Source organism: Rhizopus delemar, genomic scaffold (assembly GCF_000149305.1).
Source record: "Rhizopus delemar RA 99-880 supercont3.4 genomic scaffold, whole genome shotgun sequence".
NCBI classification, from domain to species: Eukaryota; Fungi; Mucoromycota; class Mucoromycetes; order Mucorales; family Rhizopodaceae; genus Rhizopus; species Rhizopus delemar.
The window spans coordinates 840,413-866,864 of NW_027137830.1; the positions used below are offsets into that span (position 1 = coordinate 840,413).

The 26,452-nt window shown below is 36.9% G+C and overlaps 9 protein-coding genes across 9 annotated transcripts; 3 read left to right on the top strand and 6 right to left on the bottom strand.

Annotated features, from left to right (window-relative positions):
* Positions 1–60: 60 nt before the first annotated feature.
* Positions 61–705, top strand: RO3G_05835 (uncharacterized protein; the record flags this gene model as incomplete). Its single annotated transcript, XM_067660425.1, has 1 exon — positions 61–705. The coding sequence occupies one exon, from the start codon at positions 61–63 to the stop codon at positions 703–705; it is 645 nt and encodes a 214-aa protein (XP_067516526.1).
* A 338-nt stretch (positions 706–1,043) lies between these two features.
* Positions 1,044–2,217, bottom strand: RO3G_05836 (glyceraldehyde-3-phosphate dehydrogenase 3; the record flags this gene model as incomplete). The annotated part of the gene is made up of 4 exons (XM_067660426.1): positions 1,044–1,098; positions 1,158–1,369; positions 1,420–2,043; positions 2,092–2,217. 4 exons carry the CDS (start codon positions 2,215–2,217, stop codon positions 1,044–1,046), a joined length of 1,017 nt encoding a protein of 338 aa, XP_067516527.1.
* Positions 2,218–6,567: 4,350 nt separating this feature from the next.
* On the bottom strand, positions 6,568–7,927 carry RO3G_05837 (ferrochelatase; the record flags this gene model as incomplete). Its single annotated transcript, XM_067660427.1, has 4 exons — positions 6,568–7,373; positions 7,433–7,695; positions 7,758–7,839; positions 7,897–7,927. The coding sequence occupies 4 exons, from the start codon at positions 7,925–7,927 to the stop codon at positions 6,568–6,570; spliced, it is 1,182 nt and encodes a 393-aa protein (XP_067516528.1).
* Positions 7,928–10,567: 2,640 nt separating this feature from the next.
* On the top strand, positions 10,568–11,530 carry RO3G_05838 (uncharacterized protein; the record flags this gene model as incomplete). Its single annotated transcript, XM_067660428.1, has 2 exons — positions 10,568–10,746; positions 10,828–11,530. The coding sequence occupies 2 exons, from the start codon at positions 10,568–10,570 to the stop codon at positions 11,528–11,530; spliced, it is 882 nt and encodes a 293-aa protein (XP_067516529.1).
* Positions 11,531–12,348: 818 nt separating this feature from the next.
* On the bottom strand, positions 12,349–13,678 carry RO3G_05839 (uncharacterized protein; the record flags this gene model as incomplete). Its single annotated transcript, XM_067660429.1, has 5 exons — positions 12,349–12,873; positions 12,930–13,041; positions 13,089–13,252; positions 13,301–13,419; positions 13,471–13,678. The coding sequence occupies 5 exons, from the start codon at positions 13,676–13,678 to the stop codon at positions 12,349–12,351; spliced, it is 1,128 nt and encodes a 375-aa protein (XP_067516530.1).
* Positions 13,679–15,029: 1,351 nt separating this feature from the next.
* On the bottom strand, positions 15,030–15,539 carry RO3G_05840 (uncharacterized protein; the record flags this gene model as incomplete). Its single annotated transcript, XM_067660430.1, has 2 exons — positions 15,030–15,038; positions 15,177–15,539. The coding sequence occupies 2 exons, from the start codon at positions 15,537–15,539 to the stop codon at positions 15,030–15,032; spliced, it is 372 nt and encodes a 123-aa protein (XP_067516531.1).
* A 274-nt stretch (positions 15,540–15,813) lies between these two features.
* Positions 15,814–16,182, bottom strand: RO3G_05841 (uncharacterized protein; the record flags this gene model as incomplete). Its single annotated transcript, XM_067660431.1, has 2 exons — positions 15,814–15,905; positions 16,089–16,182. 2 exons carry the CDS (start codon positions 16,180–16,182, stop codon positions 15,814–15,816), a joined length of 186 nt encoding a protein of 61 aa, XP_067516532.1.
* Positions 16,183–16,485: 303 nt separating this feature from the next.
* Positions 16,486–19,815, bottom strand: RO3G_05842 (uncharacterized protein; the record flags this gene model as incomplete). Its single annotated transcript, XM_067660432.1, has 1 exon — positions 16,486–19,815. One exon carries the CDS (start codon positions 19,813–19,815, stop codon positions 16,486–16,488), a length of 3,330 nt encoding a protein of 1,109 aa, XP_067516533.1.
* Positions 19,816–24,447: 4,632 nt separating this feature from the next.
* Positions 24,448–25,835, top strand: RO3G_05843 (uncharacterized protein; the record flags this gene model as incomplete). Its single annotated transcript, XM_067660433.1, has 4 exons — positions 24,448–24,463; positions 24,508–25,119; positions 25,234–25,688; positions 25,743–25,835. 4 exons carry the CDS (start codon positions 24,448–24,450, stop codon positions 25,833–25,835), a joined length of 1,176 nt encoding a protein of 391 aa, XP_067516534.1.
* Positions 25,836–26,452: the final 617 nt, after the last annotated feature.

Consider the following 26,452-nt stretch of genomic DNA (forward strand, 5'->3'; position numbering starts at 1 on the left):
ACCGCATTGGACTTGATTGCCTATTGTGGTATGGAGGACAATCCGAGACAGTGGCTTGACATGACGGATGACGAACTGGACATGCTCGGAATCCGTGACGAGTTTTTACGCATGACGCTGGCCTTTGGTATTGGCCTTTATCATGCTGCTCTCAAGGAAAGTGATCGCAAGGCGGTGCATGAATTGTACATGAATGGCAAGATTCAAATCTTGCTGATAACGAGTGATATGGCCTGGACTATGGATAGACGTCTTACGGCCCATCTGGTGGTCATCAAGGGAACCGAGTTTTATGATAGCAAGGAAGAGAGGTACCTGGATTATCCAATAACCGATCTGCTGGCAATGACGGGTCGTGCTACAGAAATGGGTGTGGTGCGCGTCTTGGTGCAAGAGAGCAAAAAAGGATTTTATCAAACCTTCTTGCGTGAACCTCTACCGGTTGAATCCAGTCTTCACGAGTCCCTTTTGGATCCTGTCAAGAAGGAGATTGTGGCCGGCCGAATAAAGACAAGGCAAGATGGAGTGGATTATTTGAGTTGGACGTTGATGTATCGCCGATTAGGACAAAACCCGTCGTACTATGGATTAGAAAATGACAAGGTGGACAAGTATCTGAGTCAATTAGTGACCCAAGTCACTGAAAAACTTGCTGAAGAGAAATGTATCAAAATCATAGACCATTTTAAGCTGGTTCCTCTTTAAAAATAGATTTTTTTTAATAAAGTCAATTGATTTGTGTGAGAGAGAGAATAAAAAATTCTAGAATTTTTTTATTTCAAGTTTTTTATATGTGATCACATAGATTATTAACATATTACATTTTACATAAGTATTATCATACATAGATTTGAATATTCAAGAGATGGATTGAATGAAAATAAAAAAAACGAAAAAGAGAGGTGAAGGATTGTCAGGGATTTTGTTTGAGAATTTTTTTTTTGTTGGGTTTGCTTTTAGCCTTTTTTGTTGTTTGGTTGGATTACTTTTTTTTTTGAGAGTTTGTATGTATTTTGGAAGTGGGTATTGAATAACTACAATTTTTACAGGGCACCATCGACTTTCGCCACGTAAGCTAACAAATCAACTACTCTCGTACTACAATAGATGTGAGTAATTTTGATACTTTATATTTTTTTTACATCTAGACTCGTTACCTATAACCATATTCATTATCATACCACGAGACAAGTTTCACGAAGGTAGGAGATAATTGAATACCAGCTTTAGCATCGAACATAGAAGAATGCGTGTCACTGACAAAGTCGGTACTGACTACTTGATCCTCAGTATAACCGAGAATGCCCTTGAGAGCTTCACTTTCAGACGCTTGTTTGATGACAGCTTTAATTTCATCATAGGACGCAGGCTAGGATAATCAATGAGTACAAAGGGTTGTCAACTTCCTATCGCTCTTACCTTTTCCAGTCGCACTGTTAGATCAACCACGGAGACATCCGGAGTGGGTACTCTGAATGACATACCGGTTAATTTACCATTGAGCTCAGGAATTACCTTGCCAACCGCTTTAGCAGCACCTGTCGAGGAAGGAATGATGTTCGCACCCGCGCCACGACCTCCTCTCCAGTCTTTATTCGAAGGACCATCGACTGTTTTCTGAGTGGCCGTCGTCGCGTGCACTGTCGTCATCAAGCCTTCAAGGATACCATAGTTATCATGAATCACCTTTGCCAAGGGAGCCAAGCAATTGGTTGTACAAGAAGCGTTCGAAATCACAGTCAGGTCAGACGTGTACTTTTCCAAATTCACACCACATACAAACATGGGCGCATCCGCCGAGGGAGCCGAAATAATAACCTTTTTCGCCCCACCTTGGAGATGAGCAGAGGCAGCTTGGACAGTCGTAAAGACACCAGTGGACTCAACCACATAATCAGCACCGTCTTGTCCCCAAGGAATCTTGGCAGGATCACGTTCAGTGTAAACAGAGATTGATTGGCCGTTTACAACAAGCTTGCCATCTTTTTTCTCAACTGTGCCTTTGAATCGGCCATGAGTTGAGTCGTATTTAAACATGTAAACCTATAAACATCTCAGTATCCTTCTCTTCCTCTCCCAATTCAAGCTTACCATGTAATCAAGGTCAATGAAGGGGTCGTTAATAGCAACAACGTTTACGTTAGGGTTATCAAGAGATGCACGTAAGACAATACGGCCAATACGACCAAAACCATTAATACCAGCGTTGACAGTCATGTTTAAAATTGTTAAAGTTTCGTTAAAAAAAAAGTAAGAGTTTCGTTAAAAAAGGGAGTTTTTCGTTAAAGAAAAAAGGGGGTCGTTAAAAGAAAAAAAAATTCGTAACAAAAAAAAAGTTGAGCGCTTATAAAAGAGATATTTTTTTCTTTGTAAATAAAGAAAAAAATAAAATAGAGAGTTTGGTTATGAAGTTTGAATGGAGGGCAAAGGATAGGTTGGTTTATATAGTTTTTTTTTTCTAAACCTTTTTTTGTGATACACCCCTTTTTTAGGTTTCCTATTGAAAACAAATTTCCTTTTTGCTACACACACTATTTTTTTTTTTTTTTTTTTTTCTGTTGTGATCAGGCGCTTTTTTTTTTTGTAATCGCGTCTACTTTATGTACTACAAGCAAGTGTTAAACTCACTCAACCCCAAAAGGAAGAAGCTTTTTTGTATTGTTACAATTATGTAACAAAAACAAATGAAAAACAATAGTAATTGTTTCTGGAAATAGTAGTAATTCATTACACATTCACTGCTATTGACGTGTGTTTCGTGTACCTGCATAAATAGAACAATAAAAAAAAAACTCATTACTCAGCAAGTCGAAACATTCTTTTTTAATTTGTTTCAAAGCTAAAAGTTTACAGATGATCGGTTTTTGTTTCGTCTTTGGAAAAACGTATGTTTTACATAAAAAACAGCAGATCTTTTCTATAGTCTTCAATCCATGTTAACATTGAACTAACGGAAAATGAAATGGTAATCACAACACCTCAAATTCATCTTCCTTGCATTTAGCTTACGACAAGTAAACCAATAATACAATATTCTGAATTTTCAACCCTATTTTTCTCCTCTTTTAGTTTTTTTTTGGGGAGCTTATTGACGCTGCTACAACTTTATGAACGTTCACTGCTCAAGCAAGTCAATTTATTTAAAATAAAATTTGTTTCATAGATTCAAACAAGTAGGCTTTTATCAAAACGCATCTTAGTTCTTCCCCTTCCATGACAGTTACTACGTAATTCTTTTTTCTCGTAAGATAATTGCTCCAAGACTTGCCATAAAGCAACGTGATTATTGGCTGAGTGATGAACAGCAACTCCGTAAATAAATGGTCGGATATTCAAAAATTGCTAGCATGATCATATCATCTTGATCTACGTGCTTTTTATCTACTAGAAACCAATCGATGTCTCATTACACATAGTCATGTACTGTCTCGAGATCCTATCTGATTAATAAAGTGATATTATTCTTAGAGCTTCGAAACAAAGAAAGATAATACGTGTTGTTTCATTTTTTGAGGCATTGTTTGTTAATCGTTATACAAACGCTTCTCCTAAAGTCATTTGGTAGCACTAAAAAAAAAAGGACTTGAATGAATTAGCCCAGAGGTGAATGTGATCCTTGAAGCTTTCTATCAAGTCTTAAGTCGTCTTTAGCTGCAGCAAATTACATTGATTAAAAGCGTATGCAATGCATTTCGTAAGTTAAACTATTCTCGTTTAGAAGAATGAGCACGTTGTTGCATTGCGTCTACTAAAAAAACAATACAAACCTTAAAAGCTAACTTTTTTTTTTTTTTTTTTTTTTTTTCCATCAGTAGATTCTATGACATGATAGAACATTTTAATATTTCCAAAAAAGAAAAAGTAGCTTTACTACTGCTGTATCAAGATTGACAAAATAGCATATATTTTTAATAAAGAAATAAAAGATGAAATAAATCCGCACTAGTAACATATCTTTAGGGGAAGGGGGAGGTAGCGAGTACAGTAGTCTCATTTAGTGCAAAAGATGACGGTTACTTTGGTCACAATCACAACTGAACATCAAGATTTTCTCCAGTAAAAGACAGATAATAAGTCCGCATCATCTCTGGTCGTTCTCAAGCAAACTTTCTCCTCCCCCTTCCTGGCTCTAATTCGGATTTCTGTTCCAAATAGTTAAGGCTGCGCTATCCTTTCCCTCCGCCGAAATTTGAGGAAGCTTTAGACCATTATATGAACTCAAATGTTTTTGAAAAGGAATATTAAACTTTCTTCTTAAATACATGATTACAGTTTGAGATTGTGTTTTGCCGACTGAGAATTTTTTTTTATTTGTTGCATTAAATGAAATAATTAATTACGTTTATTTTTTATTTATTGTTCATTATTCTTTATTGACAAAGAGGAATGAGCAAAAGAGTATGTTTTATTGAGCCAGAAAAATCAAGTGAAGTTGTTTTGACTTGTTAAACACAGTTTTGCTCTCATTACAGCGTCTTTTGCAAAAGCATGCTTTAATTTATTCCAATATATTTTGATAGGATCTGAGAATGATAAATATAGGAGCATATTCTATGACTAGAGTATGTCCTTGTAAGATTTCGTATAGTTCGACATACGGAAATACAGTATCAGGATTTTAAGCGTTAATTTTGTTCAGACGAGTAAAAGTTTACAATTGATGAAAGAGATAAATAAAAACTTTTGCTAATGTAAGTAACCAAGTTATAACCAATACATTCTTAGAAGACACAGATACTCAACATATACCTAAGCTGATCATGTTCATAAGCGATCATGGTTATAACGTGAGTTTTACAATTAAGGACTATACATGATATGGTGATAAGTGGAAACAAGCTATCCAAGATTAGAGCATGTATGCTTGCATAATTAGTGAAACAATAATGTCAAAAGTATAGGTTTATTGCTTCTCCCAATTGACTCATTCCAGTTTACCGAAAGCTACATAAAGGATGAATTATGAAAGCTGCAGTAAAAGGTTCTTTTGTCTAAATTTTCTTCCAACAATACATCTATAGGTCTTTTGTATATATGCTCTGCTAACGTATCATATTTGTCCTCATTCAACTACATGCCAATCTCAGATAACTATGTCCACCTTTTGCTTTATACAGTTATCATTTCTTTTAGTTTAATTGATATTTAAATAATTGAAATCCAATAAAATAAGCTCTTGAGCTCTGATATACTTCCGGATCAGATCTCATAGCCAGCTTTCTCAATACGCCATAATATACCACCAGCTTATAATTTCATTGAATAGAAATATTGTTGCTTGATTTACGGCCAATTTTCTCTTTTGTAAAAAGTATCTTTATTCTAGCCTTTCTTCGTTTGTCAAAAATAAAAGTATTGGAGAGCTCCGGGAGGAAGCTGTCAAGGCTATCAAGAAAAAGCCCTTGAAAAACTATAGCGAAAAATTGAGCCAAGGTACCGGGAATCAAAGCACCCAGGCTTCCAATTTGTATAGAAAAGGAGCATAGTATGGAATGCCCACACAATGTGACAAGCAAGGGCCTATTCCATCCTGAACGCATAACTCTTTAACAACTGAAGATAAAAGTCGGCGATGAGCATGTGTCTCGCTGAAATTGCCCGCAAAGAGATAACCCAACACAGAAGCCAAATACATCAAGAGCAGAAGGGATACCTTTTTTTTAATTGGCTGGTAAATAAAGCAACATTAACAACAAAAGATACCTCATCATGCATGAAAAGGGGCTTCCTTTGAGGATAATACGATTTACAGCAAAGGGTACGGAATATAAAATGATTGTTTAAAATATTTATTTGAAGTCGTAATTTAAAAGAAATTCTATCATGAGAAGGGATCTAGCAACTTACACATAGAACTTATATTAACATGTTTTAAAACAACATAGCGTTGATTCAACACTTGACGAAGGATAAGCTATTCTCACACGCACAGTGTATTGCCTTCAAGATAAACATTACAATATAGCATTTCATAAAAACCAACTCTAAATGATCAAGACAATGTATATCTTTACTATCACCAACCACAAAAGAAGAGGTAGGATAACTTGTTTTTAAATATGAAGTGAGTTAATAACACACACAAAACTCCTTTTTTTAAAAATGGTAAAATCACTTTGATAACGTTACTGGGTAAGTTGATATCAAATTTGTTTACACCATTTTATGAAGACGATTACAAGCAGCATTCTCTCATATTTACTAATGTCTATATTCTTATCAAAAGCCATCAATGGGATGCATGGATTGATAAAAATTACAATATAGTGAATAAAATACGTATCAGACCTATTTTCTTATTAAAAAAAAAAAGCACAATACAAAGCTGTTCAAAGCCAACAATGAATAGCAACCCTATCATCAAGACTGTTTGTGTTTTTTTTTTTAAAAAAAGTAAAGATAGGGCCGGGAGGGCCTTGATCTGTTTTTGGTCCACATTTGCAAAAAAAAATATCTGGATTTTAATTTTTTTTTGTGTCTAGAAAAGGATTCGGGGTTGGATAGGGTAAAGCCGAAGGAACGCGCAAGGGCACGACCCGATGGAGTTGAACATCTTGTCTTTTGGGTTTATTGCAAAGCTTTTGTAAAGAATTCACGCGAATGACCACACGTATCGAATTTACAACCTGGGCAGCGAAGTGACCACTGACGACTGACGATTTGACCTTGATCGATGTGATCCTTGACGATGTGAGCCATGGCATCTGTAAACAGAGGGTCATCATTGAGAGCATCCACACGTTTCCAACCAGTGATGCCAAGTTCTTTCGCCTCTTCAGCATACTCACGGTCCAATTCGAACAAGGTCTCAATATGATCACTGGTGAATGCAATGGGTACCACCACAATGTTTTTTAGACCGCGTTTGGCAAATCCCTTGATGGCATCTGACGTCTGAGGACCCAACCAAGCCTTAGGACCTACTTGCGATTGCCAACAGAGACGGTGAGGGTATCTGTTTCCCAATCTTTCCATCACACGATCTACCGTAGCAGCGACTTCGGCAGGGTAAGGATCTCCTCGGTTAACGACCGACATGGGTAGCGAGTGCGCAGAGAACATGATCACTGCATCCTTTCTTTCTTCTTCGCTATACTCGGCTAGCTTTTGTTCAATCTTGTGCGCTGTGGTCTTGATAAATCCAGGGTGTGTTGGCCATCGGTCAATGATGCTCCACTCGATGTCTTTGTCCATCCCGAGTTCGATAATACGGCGATGGAGCTCGTTGATACTACTGCCGGTAGTAGAACAAGAATATTGTGGGTACTGTGAAAACAGAATGGCTCGTTTGACTTTATCCGCCTTCATCTCTTCTAATGCTGTCTTTGTAAAAGGTTCAACGTAACGAAAGGCGATATAATGTTTATGTGGTGCTGTGAACACATGCATGTTTAATTGTCTTTTCTACCCTTCTTTTTAATCAATTCTTTACCTGTTTCAGGTGAAATCTCGTCCAATATCTTCTCCATCGCTTCACCTTGCTTACGTGTCCAATAAAGAATAGGTGAACCACCACCGATAGCATCGTATTGTTCCTTAATTTGTGGTGTACGCCTTGTAGCGATAAATTTGGCTGCCATACTTTGCATAGGGAACTGCATGATGTCCCTGTCTGAAAATAAGTTTAAAAGAAACCCTTGAACATCGTCCAAGGTCTTTGGTCCACCCATATTAGTCAATACAACAGCTGTAGGGCTGTGTACAGTAAAAATTAATAATTTTAGACATCAATGCATCATTTCTTTCTGTCTACTCACGGTTTAGATTCTGTAGAGTATGGTTGTATGCCTGACCATAACACGGGCCTTACAGGAGCAAATTTAAGGTGTCTATGTTTTGCTTTTTTTTATGAAATGCGTAAGTCAATGTACGATCTCAAAGTTTTGTTGTCTTTACCTATTTTTCCAAGTAGAGATCCAGTGTTCATTTCTTTAAACAATAAAGAAAGCAATGTAAGAAAAAAAAAGAGCTGGAAATACTTCTTACTTTTTTCGAACTTTTTTTGTATTCATGCGGAGTTTGTATGTCAGTGAATTGGATCGTCGATGGCTATGCTTTATAATCGATAATGTAGAAAATAATTCAGATTTTTGTAACTGGAGGAAGATTAAAATAGACATACCTTCAAATATTTTGTGGCTATATTGAATATGCATGCTTTTGACTTTTCTACTATAGCTTTTAGTGAATGAGCATACTGGAGGACATTTTCAGTAGAAAAAATGTGTAAACCCCATTTGTGTTGTAAAAAGATACAAAGCATTCCCTTCAATGTATAACTTGTATTTTTAATCTTACACATTAATAACAGTTGATAATAGAAACTACGCTTCTTTTCTTTCTTTTTTATCTGACAAACATGAGCTTGGCTTGTATATGATTCTGAATTAGTATCAAGTCATAAAATCTAATTAAAAAATACAGTGACGTTACTTGTTTGCAAGAGAAATAGAAATAGTTGAAAAAGACCCGAAATCTTACAAGCTATCAAAAAAAAAAGTATAATCATACATGAAGGCAGTTCTCGAGCAATATTGCTTATAAAAATTCAGATAATGGCTATCCTGAGTCTCTCGTGAAGAGAAAGCCAAAATCAATGATATGAATGTTATGCTTTGTATGAAAATGAATTTTTAAAAGTAAATTGAAAACCGACTGCAAACTGTTGAAAGTGGCACCTTAAATGCTCAACTGGCTCTGTTAATGTACAAACAGGTCTGGATATATACCCTGATGACACACAAGTTGAGAGCAGTGAATTAGAAAGAATATTGCATACATCAATCTGAAAGCATAGCAAAGAAATTTGATAGATTTACTTGAAAAAGTGAACGTGTATGTGTTAAATAATTCCCATCTTTTTACTTTTCTCGTTCCCCATTCGGATCATTTTTGCAAAAGCGATCTGGTTGATGCATTAAAAACTGACTTGATTATCTTTGCGACTAATGGTATGACCTACTGGTCTAAGCGAATTAAACTTTCTGCCAAGTTTGTCTGAATTTCAGCTGATGATCAACCCGAAAAAATGGGTAGGTTGAAACTAGAATGTTATAAACAAAACTACTGAATATTGTACCTTGAATTAGATTGGATTTCTGTTCTCTGGTTTATTTTGTGAGTTTTCTTTTAGGCTTGTAATCAAGTTTTATTATTAATCATTGTCCATCGTTGCATTGAGAGTTGGCACTGATATGTGTTGTTAATTAAGGTTGACTTCAAGATTATAATGAAATTAATCAACAGTCTATAATACGATTGAAATGATACAAAGAATTTGATCTATTTTCTTTAAAAAGACAATTGCAAATTTTACTACAATGTACACACATAAAAAAAATTTTGTTATTTGTTTGTGGTCTTAACTTAATCTATGTATACTTCTCTGCTTCTGGTCAATCGTATTTGGAAAGAGTAATACATAGTGGGCAATCTATTGTTTATTCACAGTACAGGCTGGCCAACAGTCCCTATATCCTCAACTACCAATCCAAATGTTACTATAGGGGACACCAGGTCATAAAAATTCGCAGGTTATAAGCTGGATGTAATCATAATAAAGGATGAGTTAGGATCTGCAGTATCCAAGAACGATGCCCGAAATGATAAACGAACAAAACTAAGAAAATGATGAGAATAACTTGAGACTTTGAAAAGCATACCAACAAGGTTATTATAAAGAAGAATAAAGGATACAGCAATTGTAGGACTCTTGTATGTTCTTAATAATCAAACTATTCTAGTCTTTTATAGGTCTTCAAATATTAATATTGACCACTGATCGCCCTGAGGAGCTACATGAGCTGTGTTGTTCATGTGAAAGTAGTTAAAATCCCTCGCATGATAGGTGACGGAAGAGATTTTTTTTTTTCTTTACTGGAAACTGTTTAGGTAGCAAAGAATTGGAATAGCATTTTTGTCCATTTTTATCGAACCATGTCTTTTTATTAAAAGAAATGACCTGTAAGGCTGTGCTCATTAGGTTATTTGATGAATGAACGCTGATAATAAGAACGTGTAATCATTCATCACTTTTGTAATCCATTTAGTCATTAGATAGATTTATATCTTATGCTTTTTTTTTGTTCTTATTGTTTAAATTAGAATGCTATCATTTTTATTCAACACAGTTCTTCTTGAAAATTAAGTCTATACAAGGTTCTATTATATCATAATCTGATTGTTTTTACGTGTACAACAGTATCTAAAAGGCTGTTATAAAATCAATATAATACCGATACAAAATTCATTTAGAATAAAAGAAGGCTAAATGTTCTTAATCTATAATGATACGATTTACTGAATGGATGTTTCTATCTAAAGTAGCCAATCAAATTACATAATGCTCTTCTAGCTTTTGTGGAGTGCTTACACATCAGAATCTGTACCATGTTCTTAAAATAGTCACAAGTATTTCTTTTTTAATTTGATAATCGCTTTTATTCTCTTTTTTTTTTTTTTTTTTTTTTTTTTTTTTTTTTTTAATTCTCCTTTTATTGAAATGATGAAGAAGAAAGCTTTGGCTGATGATGAGCAACACTCTAAAAGAAATGTACAGCAGCCAAAAATGTGTGTTGATTATTTATCTTACAAGTTTGACGAAATGGACTTGGCAGCTTCATGGCGAGTGATGACCAAACAAAAAAAGGATATTGTAGACGGCATTCGATTAGAAAATGCTTCTTGGAGAACATGGGCGAAACAAAGAAATAATTTACGGACGATTAGTCCTCAAACGTTGAATTGGTATACATTCACACATATAATACAATGCAACTTTTAATATAGTGAGAAATACGTAAATCTCACAAACACTTTATATAAAAGGCTCAAGGACAGTGATGTCACTTGGTTGTATGGTCCTTTACATACCGTGATTCAAGAAAAAGAAGATAGATTTACAACCCCTAGAACACCAAAAACAGAAGAAACACTTGACTTGATGATACCCAAGACTGTAACACCCACCTTGAAACCAGCATTAAAGAAGGTCACTGAGAAAGATCTCTTGAAACGCTCAGCTAATCTAAAAAATAATAACAATCATAGAAAATTAAGTATCTCTGAAGCAAATAATAAATTACACGCCGTATCACCTGTTATTTTAGCGAATCATCGTCAGCCCAAGTTACGCTTTAACCATGAAGTAGAACAATGCATTGCCTTGACAGATGCCGTGACAGAGGATTCAAGTGAAGAAGATGAAGAGTGGGAGAGGAGAAAGAAGTCGATCAAAATCATTGCTCCCGCACGACTGAAACGATCTCAATCGGATGTCGAATCTGTTTCTTCCTCTTCTTCTTCTTTTAATGAAACGTTCAGTACAGTGACAAAAGAAGAACCGATTCAAGTCATCAAACGAGCTTCTATTGTCAAGGAAAAATCAGATGCGGCCGAACCTGCTTTGGTAACCATGCACCAGACAGCCACCGATATTCAAAAGGACAGTACCGGTAATAACGGTGGAGGTGGATTCTTTGAATTAATTCGTTCATTTAAAATAAATTTTCGCTCGAGTTTTTGGAATTGACTCGCTCACTGTTGAGTTCATGTCAGGAGATCATTTGAAAGGGACAGACATCCTAGGACACTTTCTCGGTGGCGCTGCATGCCACTGTTGTGGGAGGGAACTGTTAAGAAGCGTCTTGATAAGTGTTGGGATGATTCATTTTATTAGATAGACCTTGATTCTAAAGCCGGCTGTTCGTTAGCGTTCGAATCCACTGCATTTGCACCTGTTACAATGGTCAACATCTGCATACACCATCCTTAAAAACAACCAAATGCACAATCTGTTGTGAATACAATACAGTATTTGTAACCTCGATAAAATAAAAAAATTCTATTAAATTTTCTTTTTTTTTTTTTTTTCTTTACACAAGAAAATTAAATAATGGAGTATTCAAGATTCAATCAAGCTGAGCAAATGGAAATCAACAACTTGCTCGAGCAGAAACAAGTAAAAATAAAAACAAAAAGCAATTCAAATGGTTAATTGAATGGTTAGATGGATGATTTCGTCAACACATTTGTCAATGTAGTCGATCGTTGTTTTAGACAATGTGCTAATGATTTCACAACAAAAGCAGTAACTGGAAGAGAGGTAGGCGGATGAAAAAGAGAAAGGTGAAAGTCTAACGCAAAGATCATTAGGCTAAATGTGTTCACAGCTGTGCTGATAAGTTTTTGAAGCATGCTGAACTTGTAGCAACTCGTTTTTCAGAGCTTAGTCAAAATGTACGAAAAAAAAAAAAAAAAAAAAAAAAAAAAACAACTGAAATGACAAGTGTTTCTAATACAACTTTATTCTAGTTAACTAACCCAGCTATCCAACGCTAATACAAAAATTTATTGTAAATAATAACAGTAGTAGAAATAAAATACATTGAAAACAAAAGTCAATAGCATTGGATTGTATCCAACTGTAAAAGTAGATGAGCCTGAGGTAAGCGTGGTACCGGTAGGGTCCCTTGCAACAGCGCCTGCAGGGGTAACATGAACAGAAGAAGAGGGAGAGGCAGCCCCGCTGCTAACAGAAGCAGAGGTGGATGCGTTCGTCGCAGTTTGATAAGAACCGTCTTTCCATCCAGCACATGTGCCCACAGGGCTCAACTGGACATGGGGATGTAAGATAGGCAAGGCCTTGATGGCTGCACCGACAGTGACACTGTTCAAATCATGCATGAGTGAGTTTCCACCCTGTTTGAGAGTAGGAGCCTCTTTAGCCCACTGTGTGACATTGGCCAAGAGCATGGCCTCTGTTTGTCCACCGGCTGTGATTCTCCAATCTTGAGAATCGACAGACCACATGGCAGGAACGTAGCCCAATTGTTGAGCAATGTAACGAACACGATCATCGATATCACCACGAGGCTAAAATAAAGGGCAGTGTTAGTCTATAAAAAAAAACAGGATTTCTTCATCCTTACAGGGCGCATTAATCTAGGAACAACGCCCAAGACGTCTTGTATAGCTAGTTCAGTCCATTTTAATTCACTGATGACCATTTCGTTCGAGACAGTCGTGAGTTCTTTGTGATCCCTATGAATAAGTTAATGATGACTGTTGTAGGGAATGTATCAAGTTACCATGTATGAATACCGATTTCATGTCCTTCATCATAAGCCTGTCGAAGGATCTCTGGATTACTGATGACTTGTTTACCAACGACAAAGAAGGTGACTTTGACATTGATTGTTTTCAAATAAGCCAAAAGCTCTTTTGTTACTTCATAAGGCCCATCATCAAAACTCTAAAAATAATTAGATCAAGTATAAAGAGGGCTACAAAGATGTCTTACGGTTCCCCAGACTTTAGGATCGACACAGGTAACAATATCTGTAGGTTTAACGCAACCACCCCAAGACCAGTTGCAGTATGTATTGTTGCCAGAAGGATCAGCATTTTGAATGATACCATCTTTTTAAAATGTTTAGTCAACAGTCCATACGCTTTGTATAGTTTTGTTACCAGGAGTCAACGTGTTGGGAGTTACTTTCAGAATAGGATCGTCTTTTACCAAAGCTAACCATTCAGGCTTTGGTTCTAAAGTGCTTCCATCTACAGGGTATGTATTTTTCCACTGAAATTTGGTATTAGGGATTGCTAATGTGGATTGAGAATAAACTTGATGAACACAGATCAACGAAGCAGCGGCGGTAATAAAAATATTCTTCATGTTTCTAATATAACAAGAATGAAAAGTAAATTAAAAAAAGCAGTGAAAACAGAGTTTATTTATATCTAAAAAAAATAAGCATGAGGATGTATCCAAAATTAGGTATTTATAGAAATAGTGGAAATACGCCCCCCAAATGTTATTAATGAATTGAAAAGAAAAAGAGTCTCAATTCTTTGATTTCCTGTCAATCTTTGTATGACTTGGAGTCTTGGTTTGGTGTTGTACAAAAAGGAGAGAGCGAGTGTGCGTGTGTGGAGGGAGATTAAGCCCGTGTTTATTATACTGCTATCTATAAATAAATTTGACACTCCACTGTTTTTCTTCTATTATTGGATGACTATCATCTTGATGAATCGTTAGTTGGTTGTTGCCTAGCAACTGTTCATCCAATTCTTGCGGTGAACATTCAAGTGCGGTACATATTTCATCGTAATGATGTTTACCATCCAGAAAGGGGATAATATCTGGATAAATAGGCATCCCTGTGTTTTTATTGATAATCACTTCATCATTGGCTGAAGAAGGTAAACTCAACATGGCTACTTCACTTTCATTGGTTGTCGTTAATATAGGATATTTATGCACTCTATAAATCAGACCCTTGATTACACCAAAGGATATAATACGTCTATTGACTATGAATACTAAAAACAAACAATAAGAAAGATTTACCTTTCATCTACATGTAAAGATGCCACTTGCTGTTCTTCCATCCAATCCTTTACTGTAAGCCCATATTTGAAGCCACAGTACAATGCATAGACTCGTTCAATTGAGATTTCAGGAACATCTAGAATAATAAATAAATAGGATTTAAGGCTTTTTTTTATAAAAACAATCCTTACTCGGAAGCACAATGTATTTTGCGCATTCTTGAACAAGCCCTGATTTATGGTCAAATAGTCTTGTGATTTCGGGCTTAACAGCATAAATATTAGAATATTGAAATATGTCCGTTAGCAGGACACACCCATAATACCTAATAATACATAGTCAAGTCAGAAAGAGAGTGCTTATTTGTGTACAGATGATATATGCCATACATCATGTGCTCTAGGCTTTGTCTTGTCCACTGAGGCTTAACATTTGCTAATTCCGATATTCGTTTAACGTGATTGATACCGTCAATGAGATTAGCTACTTTTTGTACTGTGATATCCCAATTTGAATTCATCATCTTCTTTATGTCTACTGTGCAGACAGGTACATGATAATCATGTACTGTTTGTGGATTAGGATAAGTGGGAAATAATTTCAAATTGATTGTGTTAAAAGTATCTATGGTTTGTTTGTTAAGTCTGGTACAAAAACATATTCACTGCTTATTTTACTGATTGGTATTTGACATTCACAATAACTATTCAAATCTTCAAATAGCTGTTCAATGACATTTTGCACTGTTTGTAGTTCAGAATTAACATCTTGCGACAAGAAATTGCACTCAAGCTTACAGACACTCATTAATAAAATACATTGTTTTCTTTAGAGAACTTACTTCTAAACCTTCAAAAACACGAGAAAGTTTTCTTACGATGGCTTCATAACTACTTGTTTCTGCATTTTGTTCAAATACAAAGCACAAATTAAACCGAAACTCATTTCGAAGGTGTTGGTATTTTTCATGATCATGCAACACAACAGGACATCCCATCACTTTATAACCATTGGTGCAGATGGTAACAAGACGTTTATAAAGTGGCTTTTTAGGAATAACATATTCACTGATTGCTTCAAAGTCGATCAATGTTTTATTGGTGATACTTGCTTCTGGTACTTGATGTTTTACTACTGTTCCCTTGATAATATCAAATACTGAATAAAATATACTATGAATACGAGGAAACCCTTGGAACTCCATTTTTACAAGGAAAAAAAAAATGTTAAAAAAAAAAAATGAATAGGTTTCACAAAAGGGGGATTTCTCGGTATTCTCGGTTCATGTGCATTAATCAATCTATTCAATTTCATCATAACACATTGAAAATAATAATAATGAAATTCTTCTTTATTATTTTCATCATGTTTTCAATTTCTATATAAAAGATGATAATAATAAAAAGAGGAAGAGAAGAGAGGGGAAAAAAAGAAGAGATGTGGTTTATAGGATGAGAATAGAATAATTTACATTGAGTTTATTTATCTTGTTGTGTAGTATCTGTGGTAGAATTGGAAGGTGTTGGTAATCCAGTCAGGGTTTGATTGTTATGATTGTATTGCTTGTTATCTCTTATAAAAGTTAATAAATTAGATTTCACAGTGTCACTGGCTTTGGGTAAAAATTGTTGATACACAACATCAAACGTCCAACAACGAGAACAGTATTCATTCTCTCCCAGGATTCGATTGCAACCAATACATTTTTTATGACAGTCCGAGCAAAACCAATCTGTTCCAAGTGGTTTATTACATCCACCACATACAATCATATTATCATCTCCATAATCACTATAAAAAGAAATACCACTATCAACTGTAGGTGAGGCCGGTGGTGAAGGTAACATTGTTTATGAAAAAGTGAGAAAAAGAAAAAAGAAAAAAAAAAAAACTTTTTTGTTATTTGTTAGCTGCAAGGTCATATTTATATTATTTAAAGCTCACAGACAAAAAGCCGAATAGATTATTATTATTATTTTATCCCCCCCTTTCACTCACTCTCTCATTCACTCTCTCACTCTTTTTTAACCCCTTATAATGCATAGCTGCACTTTATATTCAATTTTTGGTAATCATTGGTTCGGTTGAGAGAGTGAGTTATATAATTTACTATACTCACCATAAACTTTATAATCAGTGTTTATTATTTATTATAAAAGAACTAGACCACCTTTAGAAAGTTGTTCTAATTCCTTTTTATCAAGTTGTGGAACTTCATTTAAACCCACTTTCAAAGTTGAAAGGATATCATGATAATCACTCAATACCAAGTGACGATAGTCAACTACATCTATTTGAGTCACCAGATAAACTAGCAGACGCGCAAATCCATGATGTCCAAGAGAGACAGAGGCATAGTGAGCAACAAAGGATTGAAAGAATTGAAAGAATGGGAGATGAGTCTGTCGGATAAAGACCGATGATCTCCGCCAAGCTGCTTCTAGTGTATCCAAATTCGTTCTCTTCTTACACACTCGCTTTAACCAATCATCTAAATGACCTTGAACAATCGGGTCCCAAAAGATCTCCTTCTCACTTTCCATATCAACGTTTCTTCCTTCTCGATCACCAATCAAGAATACCTTCATCAAACTAATAATAGCCATCGCATGTTCTATTTCAAATAAACGGTCTGCTGTTTCAAATGTCTTGACTACGACTGTTGCTGCATCTTCTTGAACTTGTTGTGCCACTTTTGACTTATCCAAATGATATAAGGCATCAATAGGTGACATAACAAATGCACTCACATCGGATAATTCATTCGTGGATTGAGGATACATGAATGTCTTGACCCCTCGACCATCGTATCTAAAAAGCGCTTTCGAAATCTCGAGTTCCGTAGTATTCAACTGGAAATAAAATGGCCTCATTTTTTCGTCAACGACTTGTTTAGATAGACAAAGCTGCAGCAAGTCCTGTGCCAACCACGTTTCTGTTATGCCCATGTGCAAGCATTTCATGCCTGTTTCTAATTCCGCTATGCTCCACAACATATCCACCTCCTTTCTATGCTTTAACCATATCCAAAGTGCGTATCGTCCATACAAGTCCTTTTCATACGCTCCCTTCACATACCCTTCTGCTTTCACTAAACAATCCATGGCTTCTTTGGCAAATGTTTGATAACACGCATGATGAAGCGTTGCATATGCAGAAATAAACTGAATGTAACGAAGTACGTGATGAGTCGTGTAACCCACTGATGCAGCAGAAGGACGGGAATTGAAGCTGCTCTCCTGAATGACCACTGCCTTCCACACCTGCTCCACCGTCTCTTTTGCGGGTGAAAAGAGATCGATGTAACTTGCCCACGTAGCCAAATAGCCCAAAGAGGCCTCAAACACCTCTTCCTCTTTCAAGAGGGCTAGGATGGCAGGTAAATAAGCCGTCGGTTGGTGCCAGTCGATTGCATGCTCAGGCACAGTCTTGTGAGGGTCTGCAGCAGCATGAAGCAAGACCTCGAGTAGGCCGATGGCAGCGCACGCACGAGTTCTTTCTTGCCTGGTACGTACGTGACGGAGCCAGTCCATGACAGGGTCTTGAAGGGTTTCCAAGATGGGCACGATGAATCCATAGCAGGTCAGGACGTGAAGCAAGTTGAGTGTTTCGAGTTGCAAAGCATACGCCTCGGACTTTCTCTCTTCACACGCAATCTCTGGATCCGTCAGCAAAAGGGCCAGCAGGCTCGTCATCTTGTCCACCAATCCTTCCGCAATCGATTTGCTTCCCTGGGCCAGGGTGGTCAAGAGTCGAACGGCGGCCACACTCGGGTATCTCTGTCCTACCTCGGTCATCGGCCAGGATGTTTCAATCACGCCGATCGACACCACGGGCGCAATCAGTTCTTCCTCTTCCATCATCTCACACACATCTTCACCCGCCTCAGCCAATCGGGTCAACAGTCGCATCACGAGCTCCATCGAGCCCTCGTCCCTTCGAAGCTCACTTTCGGCTGCCAGCAGGTATCTCAAGCGAGGCAAGAGGTTCATCTTGATCAGAGCGCGTGGTAAATCCTGTTCTGCCAAGGCCGCATCGTCCTTCCAGTCCTCGACCGTACGCGTTGTCTGATGGACACGATCCACGAGTTCGGTCAATTTATCATTGAGTCCCTTACGTTCGAACGGCTGAGAGGTCTCACGGAGGACAGGACGCATGAGATGGCCCATGAATCGATACAGTTCGCGTTCTTCTCCTTCCTCGTCCAAGACCAAGGCAGCCAGTGCGCGGACAGCGCTCACCAACACCACCAGATGACGATCGTCCAGAGCCGAACGAAGATAGACAGACGCCGCATGTTCCTTTCCTGTCAATACCCTCAACACCTTCCGCCAGACCTCATCCTTGTCTTGGTCTCGCTTGGCTCTTTCGATGATCCGAGCCACGATGGTCAGCACCAGGGCTCTTTGAGAGGGGACCTGACTTCGCATCAAGTAGAATAACTCGGCCAGGGTATAGCCTGCCTTGTCTGGCTCGTCTCCATGGTGATGCAGTCCCTTGTGCACAGGTATCTCACCACGACACACATCGCCTTGTAAATCAAACCGAACCTTTCGATACACCTTTTCCGCCTCACTGGCCATGCCTTCTTCCTCTTTCTCCTGTGGGACGGAAGCAAAACGGTCATCGATCCAAGCCAGCTTATCGTTCTCGAAGGGGACATCGGCAAAGTATTTTTCTTTCATCTTCAACAGGTCGTATTCATCATCTTCTTTGCCGGCTGGTTTCTTTGGTGGTGGGGTCTGCTGGATCGGTTCGACTGGTTTCTTTGGTGGTGGGGTCTGCTGGACCGGTTCGGCTGGTTTCTTCTTGAGTCCCTTCATCAGGATGGCGATCGATTCCGGACTGAGGGTGTTCATGATCTCTGCACGCGCCTCTTTTAATTCCTCTTCAGACATCTGACGAATCCTTTCCTCATTCTCGTCCCATTCGCCCGACTGGACCTCGGGCGGGGCGACCAAGCGCTCGTTTTTCTTTTGTCTTGACGCTTCCAATCTCTTTTTGAATTCACTTCGATGCACCGGTTTTGGAAATCCGTCTCGTTGGCCTCTGGCCTTGCTGTTCTTTGGCTCTCGCAGGGAAGGCGCAGTGACTTTTTGGACCGTGTGTTCTTGAATGTCACCCAGGACTTGACCCAGCATCGAAGTGAGATCAATCATTTTTTTGGAAACAGGCACATGAGGTTCTGGATTGGGATCCATGACGGGTTCATATTCAACGTCTTGCGCTGGATCGTTTCGTGCTGGTAATGTTGGATCTTCTAATGCAGGCATGGCTGGTGTTGGATCTTCCAATGCAGGCATGGCTGGTATTGGATCTTCCAACGCAGGCATGGTCGGTGCTTCCACTTTGGGTACAGGTGCACCTTTTCTGATTACTTTTGCTGCCGGTGTTTGTCCTTGAGAAAAGAATTCTTGCTGAAGTCTTTCAAGATCTTCGTCGTCTTCTGCATTGAATGTGGGTCGAGTGAATTGACTCATTTTTTGTTCAAAGAAAAAAAAAAAAAAAAAAAGGATTTCAGTCTCCGGAATGACTTTTTTCCTTCTAGTAAACTACTCAATAAAAGATTCCATTTGGCTGTAATATAAAAAGCAATAGTTTATTTGAATCATCACAAGCACACATGTTTCACTTTTTTGTTTTTGTATCGTTAGACAAAAAAGTATATTCAATTGTGTTACTTGAATATTTGTTTCATAACAAGTGCCTTTATCAGTGGAAACAATATAGAGTAAAAATCGCCTTATTATAAACATCCTCATTTTTCTTTGATTGTATAAATAACTTTTTTAACAAAAGCCTGCGACTGGGTTTTTGATAAAGTGTGCTTATTCAACATGGATTTTTCGTTCATATTGCTGACATTGATTGGCTCACTTTTTCAAAATTATTTCGCACAATGTATACTTTTTGATTCAAACACCATGACGAATCACCCACACGAAGGCGTCAAGATGATTATAATTCATGTTTGTGATCAGTACAGTGGCTTCTGATGATTTGTGTGCTGCTGTTGAACATGAATAGAATAAGACTGCTACAGATTCTGACGTAGTCCTACTTGGATTACATCTTTTTAATTCTGAAAAAAAAAGAGGGGGGGAGGGGTACTTGCTGGCAACTACCCTGAATACCATCAAAATTCTTTATCTAGCAGCAGTAGAGAAGGGGGAGGGGGCTTTTTGCTACTGAATGCTCCCAAACTGACTGACAAAAAAAGAGCGAAATGTTTTAAGAGTGAACAAAGTAAGCCTTATAAAAAAAAAGACAGAATGCAGTAAAAGGTCGTACGATTCTAAAGCGTATGAATAAACTTTTTGAAATAGTGTATTTTGACCTATCACAGGTAATATTTTCCAAATACAAAGGTTCCTTTGCCAATGTTCTTTGAACAAATGCAAAAGTATTATGTAGGCCTGTTTATGTCGAAGCATGAATCCGTCAAATAATGCTTATCTAGTTCTTCTTCTTAACGCGAAAGGTGTTTATGGCAGATGTAATTATTAAAATATACATGTTTACATTTACTCCGTCATTATTTTTATTTGTACATAATAATGATCAATCATAAAAGCCAGAACAATCTCTACAATAATCAGCTAGAGTATTCATAGTGATGCATTTAATTTTTCTATTACCTTTGTTCAAGTAGTAGACATAGTGCCTAGAATGTCCCTTTGTTGACTTTTTGGATATCCTAGTTTATTCCTTGTGTTATATATAAATGGTCATATAATACAAACAATAATAATAAATCTGAATGTTAATTTTCTTTTTATCAATCTTGAAATAATACTATCCACTATTAAAATTTAACAGTGAGTTATTTTGTTGTCATATAATTTTATTCTTATTATCTGTTTATCTACTGTTTAGAAACGCTTTAAATAATACTGAGTTATCAACAAAAAACATCGTACTAAATGTCTTCATTCTCTTTTACGTTCATGAGCTACCTTTTTTTTAGCGCCTGAATCTTTGGCTGCACAAGCCCAGAATTCCTTGAAGGCTAAATAGTCACTGATGAGTCTACGGTTCTGTCCTGCTCGTACTGATGATTTTATGAGAAATTTACCTAGCAATACAATTAGACAGATTAAGAATAATCCTGATGGTTATGCTCTACCTATATCACTCACACCCGTTGTCAAATAGTGTCTAGTGACCAACAGAATCTTTATTCGATTTCCATCCTCCATGTCACGTTCTGACTGTACAAAAGTTACTTGGAGTTCAAACGTGTATACGTACTCTCTTTTCTTTCCTTTCGATGACCTTTGACTTATTGACTATAGGGAATGAATCCTGGTTGTCTTGCTTTTGTTCCTCGCCCATCAATTAGAATCATAAATGGTTTTCTCGAAAAGAAAGGTCAAATTTGGAGATTAAAAACTGTTTGTCTACAAAGAAAGTTTCAATGGTGAACGAATTGTTGCTGATGAACATGAGAAAGAACTTGTTGCGAGACTTCGCCATGTTTCGTGTTGACAGAGAAAGCAATGTCTTGCCCAGTCATGCATTGTTGAGCAACGCAGAATTCTTTGCTTTTGAAAAAACGCCATGCTTGCTAATCTAAAAGTCGCACGAGAATCAGTGAAAAAAAATCAATACCATTCGTCCGACGATCACTCGTGAATAGTAAAATGGGATAGTAACCCAGCAAGGGCGCAAAGGCCATTGATGGAACAGCATGGCAGACGACGAGTAAAAAGATGGTTGATGATGGTAGTTGATGTCCTGAGAAATGATATACAGCTGCATTGCCAAGCATGCAATCTGTTTGCCTCAGGTGTACAAGGACATCCATCAAATACAACAGTGACTGATAGCACTAGCAACCAATGACAACAGAATGAAGAATTCTGTTCTTTGAATAGGGTTGTCATCTCTAGTGTTGATCTCTGACAAGAATGGCTTGCTGATTTATAACCAGGCTCACTCTCTCCAATGAATTTGAATAGGAAATACGGAGCTAGTTGGCGAAAGGATGCAAGAGATAACCCCTTTTTCTTTTTTTACTTTTTTTTTTTCTTGACTTTTTTTTATCGAGCGCCAGTTTTATTCTAGACGTTTGCTAGCAATCGATAGAGCAAAAAAGAGAGTAAAAGAAAGAGAGGGCTGTCATGCCTAAAGGTTCTGCAAGCGTTATTAATCAACAACATGCTGAGAAGTGATTGCTTAGCAAGTTATTTAAAGAACCAAGAAGGCACGGATAACATATTCCATGTCTTGTGCCGCTTACAACTCAAGCATACGATTTCTAATAAGAAATTCAAAACCTTAACTCCTATATTCATGTTTTGTCATTTTATTTTATAGAATGGTTCATGCATAAGCAACCCAAAGGATGTTCGTTTTTTTAGTATAAAAAAAATCCGGTATTTCATTCCGGTCACGAAAATCACAATAAAGCCGACGACAAAATTGTGACCCAGCCAGAGTTGACTGAAGAACCTACAATGTATTTTTTATGTGTGTGTGTGTATTTTCTCCCCCTTTTTTTTTTAAAAAAAAAAGAAAACATAGATACGATTAACAGAGACAAAGTTTATGCATAGAAATATGAGCACGGATAAGCCAACAAGTCGTTCTTTTCCAATATGTCCAAAGTGTAATGAAAGTTGTTTCAAAAGTGATGGTCAATTAGTGAGGGCACTTAATCAAGTTTATCATTACTCTTGCTTTGTGTGTGAGGTAATAACAAGAGCAATAATGTCTACAGCAAACAAAGAAATAAAATAATAATATTATTATGCTGTACGATATATAGGATTGTTCATTGTCTGTAGCAGATAAATATTATTATTTAATAGAGAAAAGAAGAAGGATTATTTTATGTCAATATCATTATACAAAACGATCTGCTATGGAAACAGTGGGTTGTGTTCAGTGTCCACCTAAAACAATACATTCTTTTTATTATGAGTTGAATGGCAAAAGTTATTGTAGAATTCACTATTCACTCTTACCAAAAACACAATGTTTTGGATGTCATCAGGCGGTATTAAAGCAATTTGTACAACATCGAGATATACCAGAAAAGATATGGCATCCTGAATGTTACATGATTTATAAAGTAAACTCAAAATACAATTATTAGTGTTCTATCCTTAATATGCATCTGTAGTTTTGGGGTGTAAAACTAGCTCCATTACATCAACCAGGTAATAAGAATTGGTATAAAATAGTGTGCTTTTTCGCTTAGTGAACAATAGACAATGATGAATTGATTAAATGTCAAGCAATGATTGAAAACACAGTGAAGCGTGTTTGGACCGACCTAAGTTCATTTGAAGAATCAGCTGCAAATTGCATCTCGGACATGTTACTTCACGTTGCGTCTGGGTCATACAGCGAAACGATTGATGTAGCAAATCAATTTATTATGCACTTGGAAGTCTTATTTAATGCTTTGGATTTTATTGATCTACAGCTAATTTCATTCGGATCAAGTAAATTACAAACATAATCATAGTAATCGTGTGGTTTAATTCTTGATATAGGCTTAAATTGCTCAAGTGAAGCAAGCTTTGTGTGTTCTCAAATTCTTCAGTTTCTTGAATTGTTAAACCATCCAAGCCCTAGTATCACTCAAGATTTATCCTCTTTAGTGACAGGATTAGCACAGAACTTGAAATCACTTATTCGAATTGGCTTATCCACTTCCTTACGTTTGGTAAATAGCACAATAGCATTCATCCTTTGTAATAGAATAATAAACATGTTTTGGGTAGGAGCAAGAATTGGAGATTGAAAATACAATTTTAAATTTTCTGCAACATTTATTAGCACTTGAAAAGAAGCGCGTATGGATTGATGGAAAATATTGGTTTAAAGAAAACATAACGCAGATTGAACAACTTGATATAACATGTCATCAGTGTCATTTGACTATCACTGAGGAATATTATACCTGTCGAAAATTATATTGGCATCCATCCTGTTTTCAATGTTCTGTATGTTCTGCACATATCAACTATAAGGAGCCAGTCGCATTTGATGAAAGAAATCAACCAATCTGTTGTGCAGTTCCCAATCAAACTTTATTTACCTGTACTTATGTAAGCTTACTACAACACCTTTTATATAACCTTAAACTACATCTATCACAAATGACCAACAAACAAGGTAAATAATAACAACAGACTGACTCGCTCTAATTCAATTTAAAGCACTTTATAATAAAGAAGATGATACAGTCTTATTACTTGGATCGAAAAGACGAAAATCACTCTTGGGTATCCTTAGTAAACAACAGCAGCAACCTACTGAAACAAACAAAATTCATCTTGGACAAGTTCAATCTTCACATGAAATTCGACGTGCCTTTAGTATGGGTAGTTCATCCGCACCCATCTCTAATCTTTTTCGAAAGCAATCCAAAAAGAATCCAAAGAGAGCCTCTGTATTCAGTTTACATGACCATGCCTTCATCCAAACCTTACCTTCCTCCCAAGATTGTCTCTTACGCCACGTAGCCGCCTTGTCCCTTCAGCCCTTGTTGGACAACGCCGTTTTGGATACCAAATCGTCTCCACCGGCGCATCACCCTTCGGTGCTTTGGGGTAAATTGATGACGCATATTAAGGCCAAGAATATGAATGAGCATAGAATCTTTGGTGTGCCTCTATCGGTGGTTGTGGATAGAGATAAAGAAAGAACGAGAACCAAGCCGAGTGCAATGACCCGTTTTGATTTCAGTACTGGATTGACGGCTAGTTTTTCAGAGAATGCGTCCATACCCATATTTATAAAGAGCTTAATTACCACCATACTTCAAACAGGTAATTAGGTCTATGATACAAGTATCAATAGCACTCATCATGAGAGAATAGATATGTCTGTTGAAGGTGTATTTCGTAAAAACGGGAATATAAGACAACTCAAACTTCTCGCAGACTCCATTGACAAGCTGAACGATCAAACACTTTCTGAACAATCTATCAGTGAAGTCCAAAGACGTCTCTTGGCCAACCAATCCCCGATCCAATTGGCCGCTTTACTTAAACGATATCTTCGTGAATTACCTGAACCTTTACTGACCTTTGGACTTTACAAGTTATTTATTCAGTGCGGCAAAATGGACAATAGCAAACACCTGTTACACATTGCGTGTTGTATGCTACCGAAACCCAACAGGGATACGATGCTCATGATCTTTTGTTGTCTAAAATGGATTGGAGGGTTTAGCGAGACGAATCGAATGGATATTTGCAACTTGGCCCGTGTGATTGCGCCCAGTGTACTCTATAGTAGTCCACCTCATACGTGTGATGGTGAATTAAGACAAGGCACTCATGATGAAATCCTTGTTATCGAAAATTTAATTAAATACAGTGACGATATGTCTATGGTAAGCCATTCATCATTCTACTGTGCATAGAGGTATATAACCAGTTTCTAATAGATACCACCTGATTTAATTCTATTACCCATTCAAACTGATGCAAAGAAAAATGGACAGAGAAGATTGTCTTGGATACCAGGGAAAAATAAATGATGTAACATATTAGTCTGATATTTACGCATCTAGATATATTTATTATAAATAAAGTTAGTCTATATTATTGCTTTTGAAACCGTTCTTTTTTTTTTAAAAAAAAAAAAAACATAAATCAAGCCCGTATGGTTGTATATAGTACTTTGATGTGATGGTTGCATGAAATATAAAAAACATGCTTGTATATGTTAAGCAACAACAGCCAAATGCAGCAGTAGATTTTGTTTTCCTGGTATGCGTTTTGTATAACGACTCATCCTCTGGCACAGACGGTCTACATTGTCGCGAATGAATTCAAAAATTCCTTAAAAATGTCAAATCAAGGACTTGGGATCCTTTACTTTTAAATCAATTGTAATCAGGCACTTTTGTATCATACATTCTTTGGAAAAATTTTCTACTTTTCTCGAGAACAAAAACTAAATTAGATATCGAATGATGTATGTTATTTCGTTTGCGTCAAAGTGTTTTATATTTTAAGAATCAAAACAGTGGCATTTTTCATTTTTTAGGCACTCTATCATCTTCTTCAACCCTTATTGTTTAACGATTTCAACATGGATACTCTATCGAGTTGGTTTCCGTTTCGCGTTCATTTCAATCTTGTATCTTGTAAT